This window comes from Dermochelys coriacea, chromosome 9 (genome assembly GCF_009764565.3).
Source record: "Dermochelys coriacea isolate rDerCor1 chromosome 9, rDerCor1.pri.v4, whole genome shotgun sequence".
In the NCBI taxonomy this organism is placed as follows: domain Eukaryota; kingdom Metazoa; phylum Chordata; order Testudines; family Dermochelyidae; genus Dermochelys; species Dermochelys coriacea.
Window position 1 is genome coordinate 63,664,418 of NC_050076.1, and position 26,951 is coordinate 63,691,368.

Here is a 26,951-nt window from a genome sequence, read left to right on the forward strand (position 1 = left end):
AGGAAGACGAGCATCCCCAGAGAAGGGCTGAGGCACGTTAGCAAGGGCTTTTGGGCGTCTGGAACCTCATGCCAGATCACTATCATGGAAAGAAGCCGAGTGATGGGCTAAGGAGCTCAGCCTTCATGCCCACCAGCCATGTGGGCTGGGATGAGAGTGCCAGGCCTGGCTGTTCCTTGCTGATGCATGGCCCATCCCAGACTCCAGAGCCAGCAAGAATTTCTGCAGAGCCAGGGTAAAAGGTAGCCCCTGGCAGAAGTGGCTGACTTGGCCACATTCCCCAGAGCAGCAGTCACAGGGCTAGCCCTGGGCTGGGTCTGTAAATGGTTGCAAACAAACAGATCTTTCAAGCTGGAAAAGACCAGGGCGCTCAGCCTCAATAGCAGAGGGGAACCGGCCAGACGCCTGCGGGGAGGGGGAAGGAGAAGAATGGGATTTCTCACCAGTGGCACAGAATGGCCCTTTGCCTCCAGCAGCTGGCGAGTGCTGGGATTCACCAGGAGAGGCCTGCCCATGACCCACATTAACATCCCACGGCGAGGATGGTGCAGCTCAGCAACCCAACGAGCACCCAGTGGCTGTGCTGCCACGGGCAGGAATCCTGCAGAGGACAGTGCCCAGTGAGGCACATGATCCATCCACAGCACGAGCCCGGAGGGCCAGAGGGAGATGCACATGGGGAGAGTCGCTCCCTTGTCACCACTGGGGAAACGCTCCATGCCAGGGGGCTGATCCTCTTCGGGGCAGGGGGAAGGGCAAAGCAAAGGCGAACCAGGTGGGCTAGCGGGGACCATTTGGCACTTAGCCATTCCAGAGTGGAGCAAAGGAGCAGCTTCTATGGAAGAAAGCAGCCCAGCTCATGTTTGGGACTCCAGAGAGGAGGCAGGGAAAGGGACAGAGAGCTGCTGAGATGCCCAGAGCAGCTGGGCGGTGGGGGACATACCCAGCTGAAGAGGAATTTCAGGGAGAGAAGAGACAGGAGTTTGCATGGTTCAGCGGTGGCTGAAATACTGCCCAGCCCTGGCTTTACACTCCCTCCCGGCCTTGACAGCAGTTGCTTTGTGCATGGGCAGGGCAAAGAGAATTCCCAGGCAGTTTCTTGGAATTACCAGGGCTGTAGGCAGGTTCCCCCTCCATCCCAACGAGGTAGGAACGCCCCTGGCCAACACACCACCTGTAGAGGAGCAGGCAGCTGGCAGCCTCTAGAGCGAGAGACACAGGGCAACTTTCCATTCCCAGCACACACAGCCATGCTCTGGAGGCTGAGTGGCAGCTCCCCTCTGCCGCCAACTCAACGCCAGAAGAGGCTGCAAGAGGGAAATGACCCCTTAGAAGAATTGGGCAGATCTCTGCCCCGTGAACCCTCTTGGCCGTGCCCCTCTCTCCATCCCCAAGCCAGGGCACATGGGAGAGAACAGTCCAAAGGACCAAGCTTAGCCATTGGAGCCAGCAATCCTGGGTACTAATTCCAGCCCTGCTACTGACTCCTGCAGCCTTGGGCAAGTCACTTAATCCCGGTCACTTGCCCCATCTGTAAAGTGGGCACAACAATCTTTGCCTACTTGACAACGGGGAGCTAGCAGCCTGAATGTGTTCCCAATTTCAGCTGGTATCGCCATGGCCATGGCCAGTGGGAGCTGCAGAGCAGGCAATCGGGGCGGCGCCCGGGGGCGGTGCGTGAAGCCACCCTGGCCGCCCCTCTGCCTAGGAACAGAAGGACATGCCGCCACTTCCCAGGAGTTGCACAGACTTCTGTCCCTGGAAAATGCTGGGGCCACTCTGAGGTCAGCACCGCCCGAAGCCCACACCTGTTTCCGTGCCCCAACCCTCTCATGGAGCCTGCACCCCACACCTCAACCCCCTGCCCCAGCCCTGAGCCCCCTCCTGCACCCCAAACCCCTCATCCCTGGCCCCACCCCAGAGCCCACACCTCCAGCGGGAGCCTCACCCCCTCACACACCCCAACCCCCCTGCCTCAGCCCAGAGCCCCCTCCTACACCCTAAACCCCAATTTCTGGCCCCATCCTTGAGCCTGCACTCCCAGCCAGAGCCCTCACCCCTTCCTGCACCCCAATCCCCTGTCCCAGCCCAGTGAAAATGAGCGAGTGTTGGGGAGAGCGAGCAACAGAGGGAGGGGGGATGGAGTGAGCAGGAGGGGGTCTTGGGGAAAGGGGCAGGACAGGGGGTGGAGCAAGGGGTTGGGTTTTCTTCATTTATAAAGTTGGCAGCCCTAGCGCAGCGAGAGCACGCTGCAATGCCATTATTGGAGTGAAATGGGCGAGATGGAGGGAGCCCTTATGTGCCCCAAAATAATACTTGGGGGACAAATGTCTGGCTGAGGGTTCCCAAAAGTGACCCGTAGTTTTGGGGGTCTTAGTGTTAGGAGCCCAACTCGAGACACCTCAAAGAGGCCAGATTTCCAGAGGGTGGGTGCTCAGCACAGTCTGAAAATCAGCCCCCGCAAGGTGTCTCAAGCTGGGCCCCCCCCAAATCATCAGCCACCCAACCAATCTCAACCTTTCAGTGTCCAGGCTGATGTGGAGAGACCCAGTGTGGAATCCTCTCTGCGAGAGCAGTGTGTGGTCACAATAGTAACAGCATCAGCACAGCTTCCCAGCTCAGGTCCCTCTTCGGGCAGCTAGCTGTTCACTGGGAGAAGGGGGAGGTGTCAAAAAAATTTTTTTCCTTGGACCAGAGGGGGTGGAGAGGAAGAGGCCGAAACAAGAGTCAGAGATGACAAGGAACCAGAGGAAAGAGACCAAAGATGATGATGATGAGGGGAAGGGGAAAAGCTTAGAGAGCAGAGATCCCTTCTAGGGCTCCCTAAACAGGGTCATTAATAGCTTCGGGATGGGTGCCTCCCAAGGACCCCACAGGATGAATGGCTAGAATAGGAGCATCGTTAGATCGATGCCGAGTTTTCCCTCGAGTCTCGGGGTAGGGCCATTGACTGACATGGTCAATTGGTTACTTGTTTTTTTGTTAGCTAACTGCCATTGATTAATCTTGATCTATGGATCCAAGGTGCGCACTTTAGAAATTGAAAGCAGCTCTGTTCATTTACTGCCCCCCCGCCCTTAATTCACCTAATATTACACAATCCAGACACCAGCAGATGTCCCACAGCACAAAACCACAGGGCTCCTGCCCAGTGAGCTCCCCTGGCAACCCCGAACAGCTAGATCAGCTCGTGTCCCACCAGCCACCTCTGCAGGAGAACCCATGAACGTCCTTGGGGCTGACAGCACAGCAGCATGCATGGGGACAGTCGCCTGCACAAAGGGCGGCTCCAGTGCCATGGAGCATTGTGTCAGTAACACCACTACAAGACCTGCTGTCCAACAGGCTCTAGGGAGCAGTAATGCACCTGCTAGACGCAAGCCGTTGCAGGGAGACTTCACTGGACACATTATAAAAGCTTAAAGGCTCAGAAGAAACTGGATTGATCTGGACTGAGGCTCCAGCAGATGTGCCATACCCTTCACCCAACCTGCTTAGGCCTAGTCAAATCACAGCACCAAAGCAGTTTAAACTAACAGGTCTGATTCTAAACTGGCACAAGCCCTTGTATGGACACCTATATTGCTTTAAAGCTGGCTTCTAAAATAAATTGATCTCAAAGCTAAACTGCATAAGAGAGACAAGGAGGGCGAGGTAATATCTTTTATTGGACCAACTTCGGTTGGTGAGAGAGAAGATTTTGAGCTTACACAGAGCTCTTCTTTAGGACGGGGTTTATTGACATAAGCAAAGAGCGTCCACAGAAAGGTTTGCAGGATGGGAATTAAAAAGAGGCCTTTGAATGGACGTGGCCCTTGGAAGTGTGTCCTGGGAGCTTAAATATCCACCCAGGGCCTTTTGTTTATCAGGAATCACTAAAGACTCAGAGTCAGTCACATGTGGTCCAGTTTATCGGCCTGAAAAGGAAGAGACAGCCCTGCTGGGCTCGGACCCTGCTACACCAGCAAATTCCAGACTTAATGCTTAGACCACTACGCCATCCCCCAGGGCCAGGAATGGGTCTGCGAGGGTTGAGTCGCTGTGTTTGCAGCACACACAGCCTGGAACCTCCCTATCTTCACACACCCTACAGATGTGTGCATGGTGTTGCACATGCCCCACACACCATCATCCATCCAATGTGGGGCAGGAATGCCCAACATAACCCTCCCAGCAAGGCTGGCCAGACCTTGGCTGACACCCATAGGAAGTTTGTGGACACAGGCCACGTAGGGTATGCATACACTGAAAAGAACACCCACAGGAATGATTCTCCGAGAACAGGTCAATTGACTCAGGCTCATGCTACGGGGCTAAAAATAGCAGTGGAGATGTTCTGGCTCAGGCTGGAGCCCAGGCCCCAAGACCCTCCCCATCGCCAGGTTTCAGAGCCCGGGCTCCAACCAGAGTGGGAACACCTACGCTGGCCGTATGAGCCAAAGTGAGTCGACCCAGACTCCGACTCGCTGCCATAGGATTTTGTTTTGTGTGTGTGTGTCGGGGGGGGGTTTGCAGTGTAGACATACCTACAGAGTCATTTCAGGGACTTCCATGACAGCAACAGGAGCAAGGTCTAGTAATGACTCTGCGCCCTGCTATAGCCCCTCCCATTACAGCAGATACAGGTGTGATGCTGGCAGACCAGGTCATGCTGGAGAGTATTCAGGTCAGTTCACTTGTGTATTAGTATAGATCCAAACGAGTCTAAATGTCAAAGTGTATTCAGATGTTTAAACATCATGAAAACTAGTGGAATGTTACTTACATGGCTTTCACTCATGTTTCTGTTACAATGTAATACATAATGTAAATGTTTGCTATACCCCTGTAACTAAATAACTCAAAGAAATCTTGGGAAATGCTAAGAAAGGACTTAAGGACTTTAATAGAAAATGCTAACTTCCAAGCAAGGGGCCATTATGTACGATGGTTGGAGGTGAAAGACTAAATGCATTCCTCACTCACCGTCATCAAAGGAAAAGCCCAGGTGCGTAGAGATACTGTCAGCTTGCTTTGTGGGTGAAGAAACTCTAAATATGGATTCAGAGAAAGACCCTTTATCTCTGAGCTGCTTGGACTCTTACAGGGAAGGTTACCAAATGCAAAGTGGAGATCTCCAGAGACAATCTGGGAACCCTGAAAGATTTTTGGGAAACTGGGAGTTTATTACATCATTTGGAGTTACAAACTGTGACTTACCTGTACATATATTTGACCTGCTTTAATCTCTCAATATCTCACCTCCTTTTCTCAGCTAATAAATCTTTAGTTAGTTTACTATAGAACTGGCTGTCAACACTGTCTTTGGTGTAAGATCCAGAGTACCAACTGATCTGGGGTAAGTGACTAGTCTCTTGCGACTGGGAGCAACCTGATGTGATGTGATTTTTGGTTTAAATGACCATTATCACAGAGTTTAGTTTGTCTGGGTGGCAAGACAGATTGGAGAGTCTGAGGGGACTGTTTGTGACTCCTTAGTATGACTGATATAGTGATCCAGGAGTTCCCATTTGTTATTGGCTTGGTGAAATCTAATTATAGAACATACCATCAGTTTGGGGTGTCTGCCCAATTTCTGGACAATCTGCTGAGAGGTAGGCACTCACGGTCGTCAGCCACTCCAGACAGTGTGATAACAACAGTCACCCACAAATCCTCACAACCCCCCTGTGGCGTGAGTATCACCTCTTTGTAAATGGGGAAACCGAGGCACAGAGCTTAAATGACTTGCCCAAGGTCACACTGAGCCCATGACAAGACCTAGAAACAGGTCTCGTGACCCTCCTCTCGAATTTATGCACCGTCCCCACCCCAAACTCAAGTCGGAATTTCCCTAGAGGAAATGTATCCTGTTTGCACTAAAGCATTAGCCCATCTAAGAGCTGTCCCCCTGCTGTGACGCATCCTTTCCCTACACATAGCTCCAGCTGGGAATCCATTGCGATTTCTCCGTAACAGATTTCTTCACTGGATCAGCGCCCTCTCCCCCCTCGGTACCAAAAAACCATGAGGAACTATCGTAAAAATCACCTGTGCTGGCGGAGAGGGCTCAGGGCTGGGGGAGAGGGGAGGAAGAGAGTTTAGGTCAGAAGGAGATTGTTTGCTTCACAGTCATACACAGGATCCACTCTTCATATTTACAGCTCTTTCCACAACTGCGGGGGAAAAAAAAGTTTCCTAGCTAGGTGGCTACGGCCAGCGATGCAGAGGCACCAACAGGGCCTGCGGCTGCACTGTAAAGGAGGGATGCAATTCACGGCAAAAATTGGGGAAGACTCCACTGGAATAAAACCAGATGTCCTATGACTTGAATCTGAAGGCCTCCAAATGTCTCAGCACCTCTGTTCTCTACTATATGGCCATGTGATCTAAGGGCTTGTCCCATGAAGGGGGCAAAGCAATCAGGAATGAGCCAAGGCTCGCAGCTGTTCCATGCAGCGAGTCTCTTCCTACATTCCAGTAACCAGGCTGTGTGGTGTTTTCATGCCTTTAATTCCACCTCTTTGGACCCCAGGAGAGTCATTATTCCTCACTCCCATGTACTGGTGGTGAGAAAGACGGGATGAGGGGGCAGCAGAGAACACTACTCCATCCACAGGATCTGCTACCATTGATGACTGTGCTAAGGAAAGGTGAGCCCAGGTGAGTTGTGTGAAAAACTCACTGCCGGCCCAGTCAGAAACCCTCATGACCTCTCCTCTCACTCATGGCAACAGGTCATCAATGGGAAAACAGGTAAAACCAAAGCCTCTATGAACAGACCATGAGCTTGCAACTGGTGTCTGACAGGTCCAGACATAGGCCATAAGGATTTCTGATGGGCCACCCGGTGGGCTGGAGTTTTATGAGAGGGATATATCACCCAGTGATTGAGATAGAATTTGCACAAGACATGCTATAAAATATAAAACTTATTGTAACTGTCCTGTGAATTCACACAGAGCTTTTCACCCGATGATCTCAAAGCACTTTGTGACACAGGGATGACCTTTCATAGATGGAGAAAACCGAGGCACAGAGAAGGGAAATTACCAATGCAAGGTCACATGCATTGAACCATCAGCAAGGGTGGTTTAGATTAGAACCCAGTTCTCCTGATGCCTGCTCTAACCACTATACATCATTGTCTTTTCTATAGCAGGGAAGTTCAAATTCCAGTGTCTCTTTAATCTCCCTACCTATTAGTTACCTTGAAAGATCACCTTTGTCTAGACCCGGGCTGTGAAAAAGCACCAGGGATGTTTGGCTACTTCTCTGCAGACCTACAGCCTGACTGGATGCACTCAACAGATGCTGATTTTTCCCCCTCAGTGCTGAGCAAGGCCCGAAGATACATGAACCCCAAGCGCATTGGGTTCCAAATATCTCAGCTCCTGGGACCCACAGGTTCACATTTGAATGGGGAGACTCTGTCCTTGCTCCTTCCCAGATAGAAGTCCCTCAAGATCCAGGCTATTTGCATGGGGTTGGGTGGGGTGAGACCGGGGAGGTGAGAACTTTTAAACCAAGGTCCTCACCACGGCAAGGTCATTAGTGACCCGAGGGTCTTTTCACAGCAGGGTGGATTTGCCCTGGTTTCCTTGACCCAAATGTGGGCATGATTGAAGAGCCACCCCAGCAGCAGGTGCCTGGGAGGAGGGGGTGTCTTTGGAGAGGAGAGGCACAATATACACCGGAACAGCTGATTATCCAAAACAGAAAGCAAGACAGCCCTTCCCCACAAGCACATATGAGGTACACAGCCGTACACGCCTGCAAACCGCAGGATGCTGTCTCTCACCTCCTGTGCTCCCACCCCCACCTCACACACACTCAAGGCAGGATGCGTTTGCGGGGACTTCCTCACCCTGTGCAGGAAGTATAACCTGAACACCGGGGAGCAGCGTCAAAAACCACCTCCAGACCCGGAGGGAGGCAGACTTAGAGGAGCTGGGATCTCTATGGCCTTAGGACAACTGCTCCGCATGACCTCAGCAGCGAGGACAAGGGACCCGGCCACCATGTGGAATGGCTCAGCACAGTGCATGCTGGATCTGGAGAACCGAATCCCCTTCAGCATCAACGTAGTGGGAGACCTCGGAGGCAAGGAACACCCCAGTCCCACCAGGAATCGGAGGTGAAGCTGGAGAACACTTGCCCCACTGGCGATGGAGGAACAAGTGTCCCTTCTCCTCTGGCAATGGGAGAGGCCTGTGGGGAAGCTGCCTGGCTCATCTGGCAGTAGTTTGCTGTCAGGGACAGCTCTTTCCCAATCTGGAGTCAGGCCAGGCACTGAATAAGAGGTCTGAGCCCTGGATCCTGGAAGAGAAGAGCAAATCCCAGGCTCAGCAGTGTCTGTGGGTGGGGAAGTTACAGACTGAGAGGAACTAGAGGTGAAATACAGGGAGTGCCCGGCAGGATTGGCACCATCATGGCTAGTACAAGGCAGGATCTGCTGCAGCTGATGTGTCTGATCACATCATAAGAATGGCCATACTGGGACAGACCAAAGGTCCATCAATCCCAGTATCCTGTCTTCTGACAGTGGCCAATGCCAGGTGCCCCAGAGGGAATTAACAGAACAGGTCATCATCCAGTGATCCATTCCCTGTTGCCCACTTCCAGCCCTCGGCAAACAGAGGCTAGGGACACCATCCCTGCCCATCCTGGCTAATAGCCATTGATGGACCTATCCCCCATGAATTTATCTAGTTCTTTTTTGAACCCTGTTACAGTCCTGGCCTTCACAACATCCTCTAGCAAGGAGTTCTACAAGTTGATAGTGTGTTGTGTGTAAAAATACTTCCCTTTGTTCGTTTTAAATCTGCTGCCTATTGATTTCATGTGGTGACCCCTAATTCTTGTGTTATGAGAAGTAAATAATACTTCCTTATTTACTTTCTCCACACCTGTCATGATTTTATAGACCTCTATCATATCCCCCCTTAGTCTTCTCTTTTCCAAGGTGAAAAAGTCCCAGCCTTATTCATCTCTCCTCATACGGCAGCTATTCCATATCCCTAATCATTTTGGTTGCCCTTTTCCAATATACCTTTTTAGAGATGGAGCCACCACATCTGCATGCAGTATTCAAGATGTGGGCGTACCATGGATTTATATAGAAGCAATAGGATATTTCCTGTTTTATTATCTATCCCTTTCTTAAGGATTCCCAACATTCTGTTTGCTTTTTTGACTGCTGCTGCACATTGTGGATAGTTCTCTGAAAACATCCATTCAATGACTCCAAGATCTCTTTCTTGAGTGGTAACAGCTAATTTAGACCCCATCATTTTGTATGTATAGTTGGGATTATGTTTTCCAATGTGCATTACTTTGCATTTAACAACATTGAATTTTGTCTGCCATCTCTGATGCCCAATCACCCAGTTTTGTGAGATCCCTTTGTAACTCCTCTTCACAGTCTGCTTTGGATGTAACTATCTTGAATAGTTTTGTATCATCTGAAAATTTTGCCACTTCACTGTTTACCCCTATTTCCAGATCATTTATGACTACGTTGAACAGCACAGATCCAGACCCCTGGGGGACACCACTATTTACCTCTCTCCATTCTGAAAACTGACCATTTATTCCTACCGTTTTATTTCCTATCTTTAAACCAGTTACTGATCCACGAGAGGACCTTCCCTCTTATCCCATGACATCTTATTTTGCTTAAGAGCCTTTGGTGAGGGACCTTGTCAAAGGCTTTTTGAAAGTCTAAAGTACATTCTATCCACTGGATCACCCTGGTCCACATGCTTGTTGACTCCCTCAAAGATTTCTGATAGATTAGTGAGGCATGATTTCCCTTTACAAAAGCCACATTGACTCTTCCCCAAGAAATAGTGTTCATCTATGTATCTGATGATGAAGTTCTTTACTATAGTTTCAACCAATTTGCTTGGTACTGAAGTTAGGCTTACCAGCCTGTAATTGCTGGCAATCTCTCTGGAGCCTTTTTTAAAAAATTGGCATCCCATTAGCTATCCTCCGGTCATTTTCACTGAAGAGCAGAGCCTGGGGTTCAGGCTCCCAGTTAACACCCCCTGGTCGCTGGAAGGGGCAGGGGGGTGGCAGACATCAGACAGACAGGAGCAGAGAGGAGGCAGGAAAGGTTTGGGATGTGGTTTGAGGAGGAGGCTGCTGCCCAACAGGGGCGTTAGAGATGGTGCCAGGTGCAGAGCAGCATGGGAGGACCCTGGGGAGAAGCCTCAGGAAGAGGGACACGAGAACCAGGTTTCCTCACAGGCAGAGCTATAAAGGCCAAAGCGCAGGCTGTACTGGGGATAGCGAGCAGCAGGAGGGGCTCAGGGATGGCAGAGCAGGTGGCTGAGGGGGCCAGCTGGAAGGAGCAGCAGGTGGGGATGGGGAGATGGCACACAGATGGTTTGGGCCAGTGATGGGGACAGACACATACATATGGCCAGAGCAGAAGAGAGCGTGGGGGCACTGGAGTAAGGAGGAGTGGACATGATGGGGGTGGCTAAGGAAACTGAAGGAGGAGGGGGATCAGCAAGGACTAACATGGGCTCAGCACTTGTGGTTTGGTGCCAGGATTCCTTTCCAAAGGAAGCTGCAACAGCACTGAAAGAAGGGAGGGGACAGGCAGGTTCCAAGGAGACAAAGAGGTCACAGAATATTGGCTCACAGCGCAGGGTGGTGAAGCAGACGGGAAGGTTACAGGCCCCGCAGAGGGAGGAGACCTCAGTCATTCAGCTCCCGGGATAGGACCCAATATTCATGTGCTCACAGTGTATGGTCCACACAGGCCAAAGGTGAGGGATAGCTGCTGCAACTAGAGGGCTATGCTCTCAGGAGAGGTTACACCCTAGGAGCAGCAATTAAAAACATGATCAACTGAGCAGAGAGAGCATTACGGACAAGGGAGTGCTTAAGAGGCTGGATGCATATAGGGATGAGGGCTGATCTGGGGCAGAGATAAGGGGAGATGGAGGCCTACAAAAAGGAATGGGGCCTGGTAAGACCACATGCAATACAAAAGGAACAAAGGAAGGGCAGGGAGGTGATCCCAGGGAATGCGCTCCTGGAGGGAGTTAAGATTATGGGCTACTGAGGTATAGACGATTTTAGTGTAATCGATTGTGTGATTATACTACACACAACATGGCTAATGCAGGGCTCTGAAGAACTGCCTACAGAAAACAAATTAGCAACATACTGAACCTTTCTTTCCCTAAAATCTGACTAGACTAATTTAAACACGTTAATGTCACATCTGCAAATCCTAGTCTAGACACTACCTAGATTACCCTGATAAAAAGGCCTAGATTACAAATTAAATCATTCATTGCATCACAAAAGTCCCCAATTCAGATCAGGGCCCCATTGTATGAGAGAGAGTCCCCACCCCAGAGAGTTTACAATCTAAACAGACAAGCCAAAGGAAGTATTATCCCCATTTTACAGATGGGTAGACTGAGGCACAAATACTAAGTGACTTGTCCCGGGTCACTCAGGGAATGTGAAATTAGAACTTGCATGTGCCAGTCCAGTTGTTAAACCATCACACAACGCTTCCTTCTTCCACTGTTGGTTTTCTACTTGTGCTCTACTTGGGACCAGACCAGTTTGTTTTATTCTCCGGTAGTCATGCACTCTATGGCATCTCTAGGCCAGCACTGTACAATTCCAGGCCAGCATTACCATCCCCATTTTACTGGTAGGTAAACTGAGGTGCAGGGAGGGGAAGCGACTCACACAGCAAGCTTTCAGCAGAACCCAGCTGGCAAGCACTTTGGCAAAGTATGAGGCACAGAGAGGCCAGCAGGAGTTGTGTGTGATTGGAGCAGATCTGATCAGGATTTGTACAGCGCCAGTAAACAGAGTCTCACCGCTACCAGTGACCTTGCAGAAGGAAGCCACATGCTAAGAACGCTCCGGGTCAGCGACTGGGGAGGGGGGGGGCATTGGCCCAGCAATGGTGGTACCAGGAAGGGACAATTTTAGCTAGGAAACAGCACTAGGTACCTTTACGCAAGGCCACACACAGAAGCAAAGCACAGCCGCCCCACAGCCCTGCATGGCTTCTGTCTGAGACCGGGGGTGGAGGGGGAAAGAGAACAAGGCCATGAGTTGCTACCCTGTTCCCAGAATTCAGGCGGGGCAGGGAGGAGTGGGAGGGGAGGAAGCCAGGCTGCCATTTGCGGAAGCTGAGCGGTTGTTGTGCCCAGAGCCCAGCTCGCAGGCAAGGGGAAGGCAAACATGCTGCAGGGCTGTGCAACAAGCAGCTGTTGTTGGGGTGGGGGGGCGGATTTTATGTTTGTTTGGCCTAATCCTCTGACCCATCGGCTGCTACACCTCCTGAACCTGGGACCGTTGTGCAATGCTGGCCAGGGGGCCTGCACTGGGCTGCGGCACAGAGACGCAGCTGGGTGTGGTTAGCAGGTTACCACACCCCCCCTCCTCCCCCCCCTCCCGGCAGCCCAGCCCTGCTAATCCCAGGCTGGGAGGGGAGGGCGCGAGCCTGGGGCCCAGGCAGGTGCTCTCCTGGGGACGGTTTCTTTTGGCTCCAGAGCCACAGAAAATCTGCCCTTTTTTGGGGTCCCAAAAAGACAGCTGGGGAAGAGCTGGAGGGGAGAAAGCAGCCCGGGCTCAGTGCTGACAGCTGGGGAGGGGGTGGGGAGGATGGTACAGCGGACACAGACCCAGGGCTGGCAGGATAAGCAGCAGCTCACACGGCGGCTGCCTGACAGACCCCAAAGCCTAACCTAGAGTGGCTGCAGAAGCAGAGAGGGGCGCTCACCCCCAGCGCAGAGCCTGGGCTTGAGTGGGAAGCAGCTGTGGCACAAGGGAGAGGGGAAGCCCCCAGTTTATACCTGTAAGAAGCAGGAGACTAAGCCCACTTGGCCCAATCGGATCAGAGCAGCTGCCCTCCCTCCCCCAGCCCCACTGACTCTGACCAGAGGAAGGGGCAGCCTCCAGCCCACCAGGTGTCAAATCCCTCCCTGAGCCGACAGCATGTGCTCTGAAGCACAAGAGTTGGGAAGAGGCCAGGTTGAAGTGAGTGGAGCCCTAGCGAGAGGTCCTCAGTGAAGACCCTAGGAAACCCTACATCATCATACAGCACGGCTGGCTGGGTACACATCCCCATGCAAGACCCAGCTCCTTGGCCCCATTGCCGAGACAGCTAGCAAGGGGTTAACCACAAAGCAGACACCTCTCTGCAGCAGACTGGGAGGAGGCCACCAAATCCTTCCTCACGCCCCCAGCCCCGGCAACTTGGTGGGCTCAGACTGGCACGGCCTAGACTTGAATGACCCTCTGTCCCTTTTCTAATCCCCTGGGTCTTTCGCTCCTGGATCAAACGACTCCAGAAACCCAACTGAGGCCACAATGTTGGGCTGAGATCTCACACCAACATGGGTGGATTTTGGAGATGACCCGAACTGCAAGGCTGGGATCTAGGTCACACACACACACACGGCTACAGCTCTGTTCAAAGAGTCAGATCCTCCGAGATCCTGGCCCCAATATTCCACAGAGGTAACGAAACCAGCTGGACTGGTACACCCAGCTCTGCCCAAGAGTGGCACTGGGAGCTCTAGTGCCTCCTGCTGGCCAGCAGGAAGCACCTCTTCACCCCATGCCAAAGCTCCTGCAGCATGAAGTGCTTTGTTTCAAAGGGACAGGCACGGTGGCAAGAGCCAGAGTGCAGCAAAGCAGCCTCCCTGCTGGGGCTCCCCTTCTCCAAGGACATCTGGAAGCCCCACAGGGGCCTGCTGCAAGTTCTCAAAGTCACACAGGACATGGGAGCTGCATACGCCTATAATTGGCTACGAAAGAGGCTCGCAAAGGCCCTGGAGTAGCCCGCTGCTGACAGGCCCAGAGACAGTCACGGGTGTGTAGCGCAAGAATTATGTACACTTGGTACCGGGGACAGAGTTTGGCCTCCTTTTAGAAAGGTGTCACAGAGTTGGGACATTAATCATTATTTACTCTTGTTGCAGATGCACCTAGAAGCTCCCAGCTAAGATCAGGGCCCCATTGTGCAGAACACTGTACCTGCTCACAGTGTACGAGACGTTCCCACTGCATAGAGCTTACAGTCCATACAGACAGGGCATGGGAGGAGAAACCGAGGCACAGAGAGGTGACATTACTTGCCTAAAGTCATCCAGCAGGCGGAGCTGGAATAAGAACCCATGTCTTCTGAATCTCCGCCATATCCCCTAGCCACTGGGTCACACCACTCTTGGTTCAGAGGAAAGTTTGCTTAGGAAAGTGAATCTTTTATGCTGCTTCCTGCTTCTGACCAGGCTCCAAGAGCTGCTATCTTGAGAGCAGAAGCATTCCAAGCCCAGCCAGACACCGAGCAGCAGAGACTAACACTATGGGACCCTCTCGTCTACTGGGTTTGGAAGTTAGCAGGCCTGGTTCTGCCAAGTACTCACTCTGCAGCCTGGGACAAGTTTCTTCCCCTCATTGTGCCTCAGTTTCCTCATCTGTAACGCAGGAATAGTCATGTTTTGGAACGTGCTTTGCGATCCCGAAATGAAGGCAGGCAAAGTTCATGAACAGAGAAGTTAATGGAGTTTATTATCCCCCCCAGGTTTGAATTGGGTTCAGTCTGGGTGTGAAGCGATGGGGCAGAGATATTTGGACTCCAACCAATCCACCCCACCTTTCCACGTTCTGGAGCCAGGTGGCCTTTGCCCAGTGCCTCAGTACACAGGGCACGGGCACAGTCACGCCATCCAGTGCTGGACAGTTACCAAGTCCTGTGGGTTTCATTTGATGGCAGGAGGAAAAATACACCAGGCCAAGCCTGGGGTTAATGCTCACCTCTCTGCAAAGCACTGTCCCACGAGCATTCCCCTGTTTCCAGCTACTCCGGGTGAAGGGACCATTCTGCCAGGGAACATCCGCCTACGCCTCAGGCACAGACAGAGCAGAGGTTACCCAGTCGTCTTTGACATGTGACAGCTTGTCCATGGCAACCGTCCTTCTGCTCAGCAAGGCCTTGCCAAGACTACGGTTTGGGAGGCATCATATGCGTTTACCTGACCAACACGTGTGTTAAAAGGCACGTCGCCTTGTCTACACATGCTGGCTAATACCTTTCCAATCCTAGCCTAGACAAGGCCTAAGGGCAAGTCTTCACCGCACACATAACCCAGCTGATCCGCAGCCAGGTTAGCCCAGCAATGGTGCGAGCCCCTCCACAGCAAAGGCCCACCCACATCCCACGGCCTCCCTGTTCCTGCACTCGCCCACGTGAGTCTGGGGGCATGGCCCATGGTGCTCTGTGCTGAGACACTCCAGGATCCTTTCCCAGGCAATTGTGGGAGACTTTGTCCATCCTCCGGGGAGAACTGTACCAGCACCCAACTGATTTTTGCCTGTGTCCTCATTGCAAAGAGGGCAGGGTCCGGCCCAAGTTAAACTGGACCCAGGTTCTATCCCCCAACTAGGTCAGCAAACCGGGGCTTAAAGCACCGCCACACCCAGGTCAGAGGTTTTCTATGTGGACTGTAGTGGAGGGAGAGGGTTTGACCTAAAATCCAGGTTAACTATGATAATGAAGTATCAGAGGGGTAGCCATGTTTGCCACTTTTACAGATCCAAACTAAGAGTCCTGCATGCATGCATCTGAAGAAGTGGGTATTCACCCACGAAAGCTTATGCTCCAATACGTCTGTTAGTCTATAAGGTGACACAGGACTCTTTGCCGCTTTTATGGTAATGAAGACATCCCTAAGAAACCAACCAGCACCTGTGCTGAAGCTTAAGCTCAACCTAATTTCTTTCTGGAGTGCCAGTTTATTGGAGAGTGGGAATGGTGGGCAGAGACCAACTGTCCTGCAGAGCAATGTCCTACAGCCACAGAGCAGCAGCAAGGCAGGCTACCCACCAACACTTCTCGACTAGAGCTGGGTCAGGATTTGCCACAGAACACTGACAAAGAAACGGGAAAGTTTTCATTTCGTTCAGGGGATTTTCCAACGAATCAAAACGTTCACAACGTGTCTAAGTTTCCCTTTCCATTTGGGGCCTGTCCTTCCCTCCCCCCAGAGTAAACCCCCCCCCATGCAGCTAAGAATGAATGAGAGGGCAATTCAGCAGTAACATCCCCAAAAGCCACTCTGCTCTCCAGGACCCCAAGAACTTCTTCTCATATCTAAGGAGACAGAATATCTCCAGCGGGACCCGCCAGCTCCTCATCTGATTTGCCTTCAAATGGTTACACCTCCCTAACCTGAGCATTCTGCATTACAGTGTTGGTAAAACTTAGACTGAGTTCTTCGGGGGAAGGGACTGTCTTTTGTTCCATGTACATGACTGGGGCTCCTAGGCACTACAGAAAACCAAAATTAATAATATTAGTCTAGTAAACCCAACCAACATCAGTACCTCATTGTGCTAGGTGCTGTACAAACCTAGCAACAGGCAGTCCCTGCCTCAAAGAGCCGACAATCCCAATACTCAGACACTACAGTGATGAACTCGGTACAAAAACCTATACAGAACAGAATCTAAAAGATAACAAGACAGAACGGGAGAAAGGGATACAACCACAAGCAGAAGACGGGGACCGTAGGCAAGACGAGATTAAGTGGTTTACCCAAGGTCACATCAGATCTGTGTATTTATATACCAGTCTGTCTCCAAAACCGAAGATTTTTTAAAAAGGAGGCACCATTTTGGGGTGACATAGCAAAAAAGCATATGTAACCACTGCTGGGTTGCACCGAACTGATGGCCAGGACCCTGGTCCTGCAGACAAGACTGATGCATAGGGACTGGGGAGTTCAGATATATTTGCCTCAATTTAAAATAAAATGGCAGCATGCGCCAGCTAGGAATGGCTGGAAGGGGCAGGGAATCCCCGAGGATAAGACAGGGCAGCACAGAGAGAAAACCCAGCCGCAGAGCGCCGTTCTCCTTCTGTGATCTCTGGCAAAACCAAGGTGCTCCCTTCGCTCCAGCCCCAGTCAGCACGCACTGGGCCCTACGGATGCACACTGGTACTTCTCAACAAGAGCCCTTTTGTTGAGGGGCTGAGGCTAATTCCATTCAGCTCCCTTTATAAAAAAAAAAAAAAAAAAAAAAAAAAAAAAAAAAAAAAAAAACAGAGCAAGCAGGGCAGCAGGCTTAGAGCAGAGATCGGATTTCCCAGGACGGCATGTTCTATGTCACCCTGCATGCCAGCAAGGGATCCCGGGGTTGTGAACTCCAGCCCACACTGACAAGGACACACTGTGGGGAGCCAGAGGGCAGGATCCGAGGTAGGCTGCTCCAGCTGGTGAAGAGCAATGCTGCAAAGAGAATCGGGTCTCATGTGGGGAGCCTAGGGTGACCAGACAGCAAATGTGAAGAATCAGGACGGGGGTGGGGGGTAATAGGAGCCTATATAAGAAAAAGACCCAAAAATCGGGACATCTGGTCACCCTAGGAGAACCCATGGGTGGAGGGGAGGGAAGGAGCAACAAGCTTAGAAGAAACAGCTGGAAATCCCTAGGTCTCCCATGGAGGCTGCACTGGCCAAGACTAGCCGTCATTGATCAAGGATTGTCAGGTAGAAAGTAGCAACACATGGGTCAGACACAAGCTTTCTGTTTGTTCACTTTGGCCATGGCCTGGGACCCATGCCAGATTACCTCCTCCAGGAGGAGGTAGTTTGGATTTGGCCTGCACTGGGGAGTTTTGCACCTGTTTTAAACCTGCATAAGCCACACCAGAGCAAGATCTGTACAGAAATGCATCCGATGTAGTGAGCTGTAGCTCACGAAAGCTTATGCTCCAATAAATTTGTTAGTCTCTAAGGTGCCACAAGTACTCCTTTTCTTTTTGCGAATACAGACTAACACGGCTGCTACTCTGAAACGTGTCACCAATACAGTGTTTTCACTGAGGGTTTGACCTCCAGCAGTTACATTGGTGCAAAAATCCATAGCACAGGCAAGCTCTAAGTGACCCAAGCTTAAGGCATGGCTCGTAGAGACTCCCAGGAGCCACAGGTTCTATCCAGGGGTGGTCAAATTACAGCCCGCGGGCTGGATCCGGCCCGTCAGGGCTTTGGATCTGGCCCACAGGATTGCCCCCCATGGTGCCGCAAGTCCCGCGCTGCTCTCAGAAGCAGCCAGCACCACATCCCTGCGACCCCCGCGGGGAGGGGAGGGCTCCCTGCATTGCCCTTGCCTCCAGGCACCGCCCCCTGCAGCTCCCATTGGCTGGGAATGGGGAACCGCGGCCAATGGGAGCTTCAGGGGAGGTACCTGGAGGCGTGGCATGGGCAGTGCACAGAGCCTTGTGCCTCTCCCCCGCCTGCCCCCCTCCGGGGGACCACGCAGGGTCGTGGTTCTGGGCACTTCCCAGAGCGGCACGGCATGGGGCCTGTGCAGGCAAGCAGGGAGCATGCCCTGGCCCGGTGCGTGCCACTGCCACCCCAGAGCCACTTTAGGTAAGTGGCGCCGGGTCGGAGCCCGAACCCCTCCTGCATCCCACTCCCCCAACTCCCTGCCACACCCATCCTGCACCCCAATCTCCTATTCTGAACTCCCTCCTGCAGTCTGAACCCCTCCTGTACCCCTTCCCTGAGTCCCCTCATACACCCCACACCCCTCCTCTGCCCCAATCCCTTGCCCTGAGCCCATTCCTGCACACCACACCCCCTCCCACACCACAGCCCGCACCCCAACCCCCTGCCCCAGCCCTGCATACAATTTCCCCACCCAGATGTGGCCCTTGGCCCAAATAGTTTGTCCACCCCGTTCTAGTCCCAACAAGTGGCTGCACTACAGCGAGGTATAAAGTAATTCTCGGACATAATGAGCGTGAAATGCTTTAGGAGGACGTGGCAACAATTTTGATGCCATGGTATGTAGCAAGTATAGCTCGACATCCACAGATTGCAAAGGAGCCATGCAGAGAAGGAGTTAAAAAAAAGAAATGCAAGCTCAAGATCTCAATTCCTAAAGCCTATAGAGGCTGGGCGTGTCCCAGAAGACATACCTCAAAGGAAGAATTATAGCCCAGATGTTGTAGCAAATATCAGCTCCAGTTCATGCAGCCACAGATCCAGATGGCTAGGAGGTACCTGCCTTGGGAGGAGTAGCCAGCAATTCAGCAAAGGTTCTCATACCAGCTTCCCTCTCCTGTCTACATAAGGCTAGGCAAGACTGCGTCTAGCCATCTAATTCTTAAACAAGTAGCTCAGCCTTGAGAGTGATCCCATTTGGGATGATCTCCTTAATTTAAATCCATTCATGCCAATGACAACTTCCATGTGCATTTCATTCGCCAGGAATGAATCCATGGGTATGGGGCATGGGCACAGGATTTTTCAAAAGGTTTATCTGCTTCAAGCATGTGCCAGTTTTACAATGCAGCCCCTGGCAGCACAGATCAAGATGGAGCATTGCTTGTTGGAAAGTGTAGTCTCCAGGGTTTGTAATGCTATTGATGAGACCTGGGAAAATTGGGCTTATGCCCTTGTTTTGCTTCTTTAGAACGGAGAAGGGTAGATATTAGACATTCAGGTCTTGTCTATCCCAGGAAGCCTCTGTGATGGAGAAGCACAAAAACAGTCCCATCACAAGAGTCCACAATGTGAAAGTTGAGCAACAGAGAGGCAGAGCCTGAGCAATGTTGAAATCTCAGGATTTTTGGTGGTGGGTTTTTTTTTTTTTTTTTACTACCTGTTTAACTCCAATGCCTAACACACATATGGAAGAAAGATTCAGCTCCTCTGAACTCAAAATAGACATTGCCAAGCCAACTATTCCCCTCCCCCACCATGAGTCCTCCAGAAAAACTAAGAGAATCTAGATTTGACAGTCTCAATATTCCAAACATCTTTAAATATTATAATATACATACCTGTCACAATTCAGAGCAATTACACCTGTGTCCCCCCTTCATGCTCCCTTGAGGGCACCCACTCTAGGTTCCTGGCCCCCCAGGCATCACCTCTCTTAGGCAGAGAAGTATGTCTCTCCCCTCCGGACTGGAGTTTTTCCAGGTTGCACAGTTCCCTGCCTACACTGTGTTATTCCCAGCAAGCCAAACTGCCTAATCAGGCCAGCATCCGCACTTTGCTTTCTCTGCAGAGGCTATGAACAGTGTAATTGCCCTCGGTTATGTGTTACAATACAGCTCTTTCTAACTGAACACGTTTATTCTTAAGGTGAAAGCATTACAGAGATAATGCATTAAAAACAGTAAAAGAATCTACATGCATGTTAATCATCCCCAACTCTAACATGGGTCCTTCAAACCCCACTAAGGAGTTTGCCCTGTGGTTACAAGTTCAGAATGGTTTTAGCTCAGAACTAGCACTCCCATGAATATTTCCTTCATACAGTTTTGGCCTTCGATCTTCAGATTCCAGTCCAGGTAATCAGCAGGCAGTGGACCCCTCCTCAGGAATTAGCTTCAAAAGGTTGGGCATTTGCCTAACCAGATGTGAAAATTCACATTCGCTTCTCCTCCCATTAGAGATTCCCAGGCAAACCACTTGACACTGTCCAAAAGTCCATTCTTGTCTGGCCCATAGCTCAGTATAGTCCTTTGACGTTCATAACACTTCCCAGGGCTCACATCCCATCTGCCCCCTCAAGAGGTTACATACAATTCCAGCCCACATTCATACATCAACTCTGTATTTAATATACTGGACTTCACAGATACTTTAATTTAATTCAGTATGGTTTTTCAAGGACATTTCGCTCTCTGTCACAGTACCTTTTAGGACTTCTTCAGAGAGAGATTAAAAAAGGGCACCCAATCTATCTTTTAAGAAAACCTCTGAAAAACCCAAGGAGCTGGAATTGGCTCTATTTCTATTAATAGAGAGGCTTTCCTTGGATTTCTGTCACTGGGGGAAATGACTGGGGAGCCCTGCTAAATGAGGCCCCATTACTTGTATCTGAGTAGCACCCAACTGCCCCTCGATCCACTGTACAGACAGAGTGAGAGACAGTTTTGCCCCAAAAGCATAGAGAGGGAAGGTGACTTGCCCAAGGTCACACCGCAGGTCAGTGGCAGATTTGGGAATAGAACCCAGGTCGAGTTCTAGTCACTGCCCCAACCACTAGACCCTACTATCTCCCGAATGAGCCCTTTCACAGATTGAAACATTGTCAAGGTAAATAAAACCGGGCACTCATTTTAAGGCTAACCTAGCTCCTCAAAACACCAAATTAAAAGCCTCAGTTCCGCCCTGTTTGCCAATGGCATTCCGGGAATTAGAATCAAATTCCTATGGAGGGTATTTCATTAAGCAAGCCACATCCTCTTGCAACCACACTTCATAACGCTTAGAAGTCAGAGAGCAAGACTCTGAGTCTCTGCAGCTGACAGCAAAAACTAATACATGCAGGAGGCCAGTACCAACCAACCAGACTGGGAGACATGTCCACTCCAGCATAGCAGCTGGAAGGATGCTTGACAGTCATATTGGGGGAAACAGACAGTGTAAAACATGGAAGGATTAGAGTAGAAAAAGAATGGATAAGACACCTGACCAGACTGGCATGACCAAGGAAAGGAGGAGGGTTAAACCAACGGAGGTTACAGGACACTGTACTACTGGGAAACGTCCAGGCAGATAACGCGACTGGAGAGCAGTTCATCTGTGACCATCCTAGTGCAGCTCCACTGAGAGTAGCAACTGTGGGAACACTAGTATAGACCAGCCACCTCCTTGCTACCAGCACAGCACCCATCACTGCCTAGAGCAGATTCGTCAAGGATTGGAGAGAACCAGGGCAATGATAACCTCACATGAGTGTGAAAGGCAAGAAACTGAGGAGAGGGGATCAGCAGAGGTTTTACAACCTTGACTTTTGTTGACTCCCATTAAACTTCTATGCCCAATTAACATTCTAGAGAAAATTTGTGAAAGTTTAAACATCCCCAATCTGTTCAATGAAGGTAGAATAGAGCCCATCTCTGAGATCTCCCAACAAGTCCTCCAGCAAACCCAGGGAAGCCAGGCTTAATTTTCCTGATATCCGTACAGGTAAAAATAAAATGAATGGGATTTAAAATGCATAAAGCTTGCTGACCTTCTTCCATCAAAAAAGCTGCAAACACAACAAAAAAAGGCACAAGCCCAATATTTTATTTTTGTTGTAATTGTTTACAAGTCACCTTTTAATTAACCAAACAAATACAGAGCTATAAACCAAGAGCCAACTATGCACAGAAATGTACCTGTTCCAGTCAAACCAGGGAATCTGGGTCACTGAAACTGGGTCTCTGGTAACACCCATCTAAACCCTAGTAGCAGATCCTAGGATGCTATAGTGGATTGTCTTCAGAGGTGTATGTGTGAATTACAAAGGGCTTGGGCAACTGGTGCCAACAGGACACACATCCATAGTGATCACAAAAGATGCCATCAAGCATCCGATATACTAGCAAGCAGGTCAGCAGCCCGGATTCCAGTTTTGTGCTCTCCGGTGATTAAGTCTACTCTGGATACAGATTTCTTTGGTTCCTGTTTACACTAGTGCCACCTGTCCCTAACTGGGAGCTGAAGCACCGTGGACCAAAAGGACAGCAGAAGTCTGAAACCCTGTGCAACCTGAAGCAAATCACAATATCTCTGTGCCTGCGCCTATTTACACAGTTGTGGTGAAGCACCCAGACAAAAACAGTACCAAAAAGTGATCGTAAGCACCCCCTGCAGTGTTACCATCCACAGGGACCTGAGGCACATGGAGACTGACTTGCCCAAGGTCACACAGAGAGCCTGTGGCAGAGCTGGGAATGGACCCGAGATCTCCTGAATCCCAGCGCAGGACTCTACTCCTCTGTGAAATGGAGAGAATGATATTTGTTCTCCTTTCTACAATGCTTTGTGATACAGATTGCTCTGTAAATGCCTCCAGCTTCACCACTGAAATGGTGCTTTAGGAACTCCTCAATGGGAGATTCCTCAGGGAATCACTACAGAAGATCCTTACACTTCTAAAAATCACGGGCTGAGGAAATATCCCTACTGTCCAGGAGCAGAAGCCCATGAGATCGTAAAGGCTGCATCAGGAGTTTAGACTTCTCTTTCAACACACTGTCAAAACTGCGATGGAACACCAGTGGTCATCTTCAGATGCAAGGGTCGAGAACAGGCACCATGCTCTTCTTCTAAGGTGGAAGGCTTCCCACCTCTGATCCCATTCAAATCTTCTGTGTACAAACTCCCTCTCCCCATCCAGGTGATGGAAGAATTCCAAGAAGTTAACCCTAAAACTAAAAAGTTTCAGCACTGTCTATAATGCGCTTACACAACAACACTCTAATTAAATTAAGTTGCCCAATCAGCCCCCTGGCAAGAAGGTAACGATTATCCCTATTTTATGGATAGAGAAACTGTGGTACAGAGAGGATGTGTGACTTGCTCCCAGCTCTCAGTCCAGCCACTAGAACACACTTCTAGTTAAGAAGGTCTGAATTCATGTGGACCCCAACTATAGAACTATACAACATTGCAAGTACTGGTACACACACGGCTGCAGGAGTCTCCTGTTTTCTGAACACATTCCAGGATTTGGAACAAAGACTGTAAACCAAGGCTTCCAAAAGTGACTAGTGATTTTGGGTACCAGGCTGGAAGGGGACTGATTTTCAGAAGGCAGGTAGCTCAGCATTTTCCAAGAGTCTCAAGTTGGTGACCCAAAAACCACTGGTCACTTTTGAAAATCTGGACCTAAGCTATTCAGAACATGGACCAGGCACTGACTGGCAGCATGAAAACATAAAATGTTCTCTACTAATATGTCTCAGTAGTTTTCCCATCAGTGTTTAGCCAAGAGAGAAATGCCTAGAGTCCACATATATTCACACATGCCTGTCAGTTGAAAAATGAAGAAAAAAACCTGAGGTCCTTTAAGCAGCTATCCTCAGGCCTCAATTCAGATGATGCAGAGAGCCAGCTCTCTGAAAGATATACCATTGAGATGCACCTGTTCCGTATGCACCACTCTCCCTCACCTGAGCTTGGCTCCATCTCCAAAACCAGGGCACCTGGCTTTGCCAGCATCACTGCCACACTCTGCAATGACCCAGCCTGAAAGCTAACTCGTGCAATAGCCATCTACACCAAGAGGGCAAGTGGCAACTACCCTGTGCCCCTGAAATTCTGTGCCCAAACATCCTAACCAAATTGACTCATGCCCCCAGGGTGCCACGCCAGGCCACTTGCCCAGATCAATAAGACACACACATACACACACACGCTTTATTGCATTGCACTCCAAAAGCAAACAATTATCAGACACATAGGTGCCTAGCAGTTACTGCTACACACTCAGGAAGCAGTTAAACCACGCGACGCACAGTTAATCTGTCTCCTAAATCTGCAGCTCAAACGATGGGAGGGCAGGGAACGTGGCAGGGAACGTGGCAGGGCGCCCCCCCCCCCCACCACACACACTGAACCCCAGATCACCCTGGGGGCAGAGGGAGATTCAACCGTGCAGGGCAGGCCCAGCAATGTCACTGACTGCAAGGAAAAATCTCACTCTGCACCAGCGGAGCTTCCACGCCCCCTGCCCTGCTTCTGGAATGACTTTCCAACCAGCGCAACCTACTTCTCCCTCCTTCCCTCCCAAGCGGTGCGCTGCCCCTTTAAGAGGCCAGGCAAGATGGAGCCCTTGCCTTGTCCACTGCATTAAAAAAAAATAAATAAATCCCCAAACCTGACCCCCTTCACAGCGCCCCGATCCGCAGCGCGGGGCAGCAGAGGCTCCCGTGCCCTGGCTGGGTGTGCACAGCCCTCCCCCGCCCCCCAGGGGCCACTGAGGCTGGCAAGGAGGCCCCACTCCCGCTGATCTGCAAGAAAGAGGCTGTTTCTTAAGGTGGATCCTCCCCCTCCACCCTGTGACCACATGGGGGCAGGGGGGGGGGACCACAGACAAAATGAAAGGGACTTACTTTCTCTTTCTGCTCCTCGGAGTGCATCTCCTTCTGCTCCCCCTGGGCTCGCTCCGGGGGGGGGGGTCCTCCCTCTGCCTCCCCCTGGGCTCGGGCAGGCACGGGGTGAGCGCTGGGTGCTTAGCTGTGCTGGAGGGAGGGGAGGGTGGAGTAGGTGGGTGGAGGAGGCTCTGGGCTTCTTGGAAAGGCTCTGCTCCCACCCAGCCTTCCTCCTCTTCCCCCTCTCCTCTTCCTCGCCTTGTGTTTGCTGATGGCGGGGGCGGGAGTGGGGGGTAATGTTGTTTCCCCCCCTCTCTCTCTTTTCGTTTTCACCAGCTGCCTGTCCCTGACCCCACCCAGCGGCTCCACCCCATCCACTGCTACATGTCCTGTCAATCACCAGCCCCTTTAAAGCTGCAATGCACAACTTGGGCTCCCCCCTGGGCTCCTTTGGCCGCCCCCACGGCCAATGCCCAGCGCTGTCCGCATAGGCTGCAGGACCCTCCTGAGGCGGGTGGAAGGAGCCCCCGACCCCTTCCCCTGATCGTCTCGGTAGGGGGTGATTCCTTGGGATGGGGGAGCTGCATGGATGGAGCTGCTACTCCCTCCCTGACTCCACCTACCTCCTGTGCACAAGCCGGACTGAGCGGCTCGGCAACACCCTAGCAGCTAGTTCTCCTTGCTCGGCCCCTTTCAGTTTCGCGGCTCCCACTGAATTTGGGGGGCGGGTGTGTCCCCAAGGCTACCCCCTCCTCACACCCATTTCTGAGCCCAGAGACTTTCCACCGCTGAGCCTAGATCAGGACAATGAACTCTGCTCCCACGCCCTTTGGGGAACAGGGTGTCCAAGGAGGGGGGTCTCCCCCACCCCCGAGATCTGGGTCGTTAGAGCTCACTTCTCGAGGGGGGAGGGGGCATGTGCGACGGAGCAAAAGCCAGGGCTGGGTGCGGGAGGAGCAGGAAGCTGGTCTATGCCCAGCTCAGGGGTGGTGTCTGCAAACTCCAGGGAGGGGCCGTTGTTTTCCAGCCCTTTAGCTCCATCTGCTTCTCCTGCGCTCGAACAGCCCGGCTGCTCGCTCACACCTTGCTAGCTTGGGAGCTGCTCTCTGCAGAGAGGCTGGATGGCAGCGGTTCCCCAGGGCTCCCCCCCCAGCCCAGTGGGTTGGTGCGGCATGGTCCTTCCTTTCTAGCATGGGGCATGGTTGACTGGAGGGAGGCTTCTCTGCTCCCTCGAAGTTTTGAACCATGATTTGAGGACTTAAATAGCTCAGACATGGGTGAGGTTTTTCATAGGAGTGGGTGGGTGACATTCTGTGGCCTGCGCTGTGCAGGAGGTCGGACTAGATGATCAGAGTGGTCCCTTCTGACCTTAGTATCTATGAATATATGAATCTATGCAACCTCCTGCCCTCGGGCTAGCTAAATAAATTGCCTAGATCAGATGGGTTTTTATGTCCGTCCCCCCTCCCCCACCATGTAAACATTGCTTTGCCTCCCCTGAGTGCACTTGTGCCCCTACAGATGCTACTGTTCTTGACCAAGCTAGGCATATATGGTCTTTTATCACTCTTGTTGCTGGAGCAGCCAGTTCAACTGAGACATCCCTGGAAGACAATTCACGTGCCATCAGATCTGCAGAGGAATAATAGGGACAGTTGCTTGAAGCATCTCAATCTATCTCCCATATGAAGGACAGAGGGAATTAATGCCCTGTGGGCTAAAAGCTGGGTTTCTAGTTAAAGATGCACTAAGACTAAGGCTTCTCCTGCAGCTCTTTGATTTCCATGGTAGCCCCTTTCAGCAGAGGGCACTTTGCAGGTATTCCAGAAGGGATGTCTCTTTCACCTGCCTCTGGGGTGCAACGTAGTGGCTCTTTGAAAGCAAGCTCCGTGCAAAACCGTACTCTCAGGCAGGAGACAACCGAGCCCCTGAAACAGCAGGTGACACTTGACTCAAGAGGCATGTAACTGCCTAAACTGGAATCCATCCAGCACACAACAGAGGATCTGGGTGCTAATTGCCCAGGGATCATTAATAACCATTGAGGACACCCCAATTCTACATCTCAAAAAGGTGGAAGCAGCACCACC

General features: G+C 51.3%; 1 protein-coding gene across 3 annotated transcripts in view; it reads right to left on the reverse strand.

Moving 5' to 3' along the window:
- Window positions 1-25,231, reverse strand: part of KLF8 (Kruppel like factor 8) — a 92,344-nt gene extending 67,113 nt beyond the window's left edge. For 2 of the 3 annotated variants that reach the window (XR_006274163.1, XM_038415573.2), the window contains exon 1: window positions 24,883-25,231. Coding sequence is in view for 1 of the 3 variants with exons in the window: in XM_038415573.2 (XP_038271501.1) it covers window positions 24,883-24,909 (27 nt within the window). In the remaining 2 variants the exon portion in view is untranslated. Of the gene's footprint in view, window positions 1-2,517; window positions 2,686-24,882 lie in introns of all 3 variants that reach the window. The other variant, XM_043492168.1, reaches the window with a different exon arrangement.
- Between the last annotated feature and the right edge of the window lie 1,720 nt (window positions 25,232-26,951).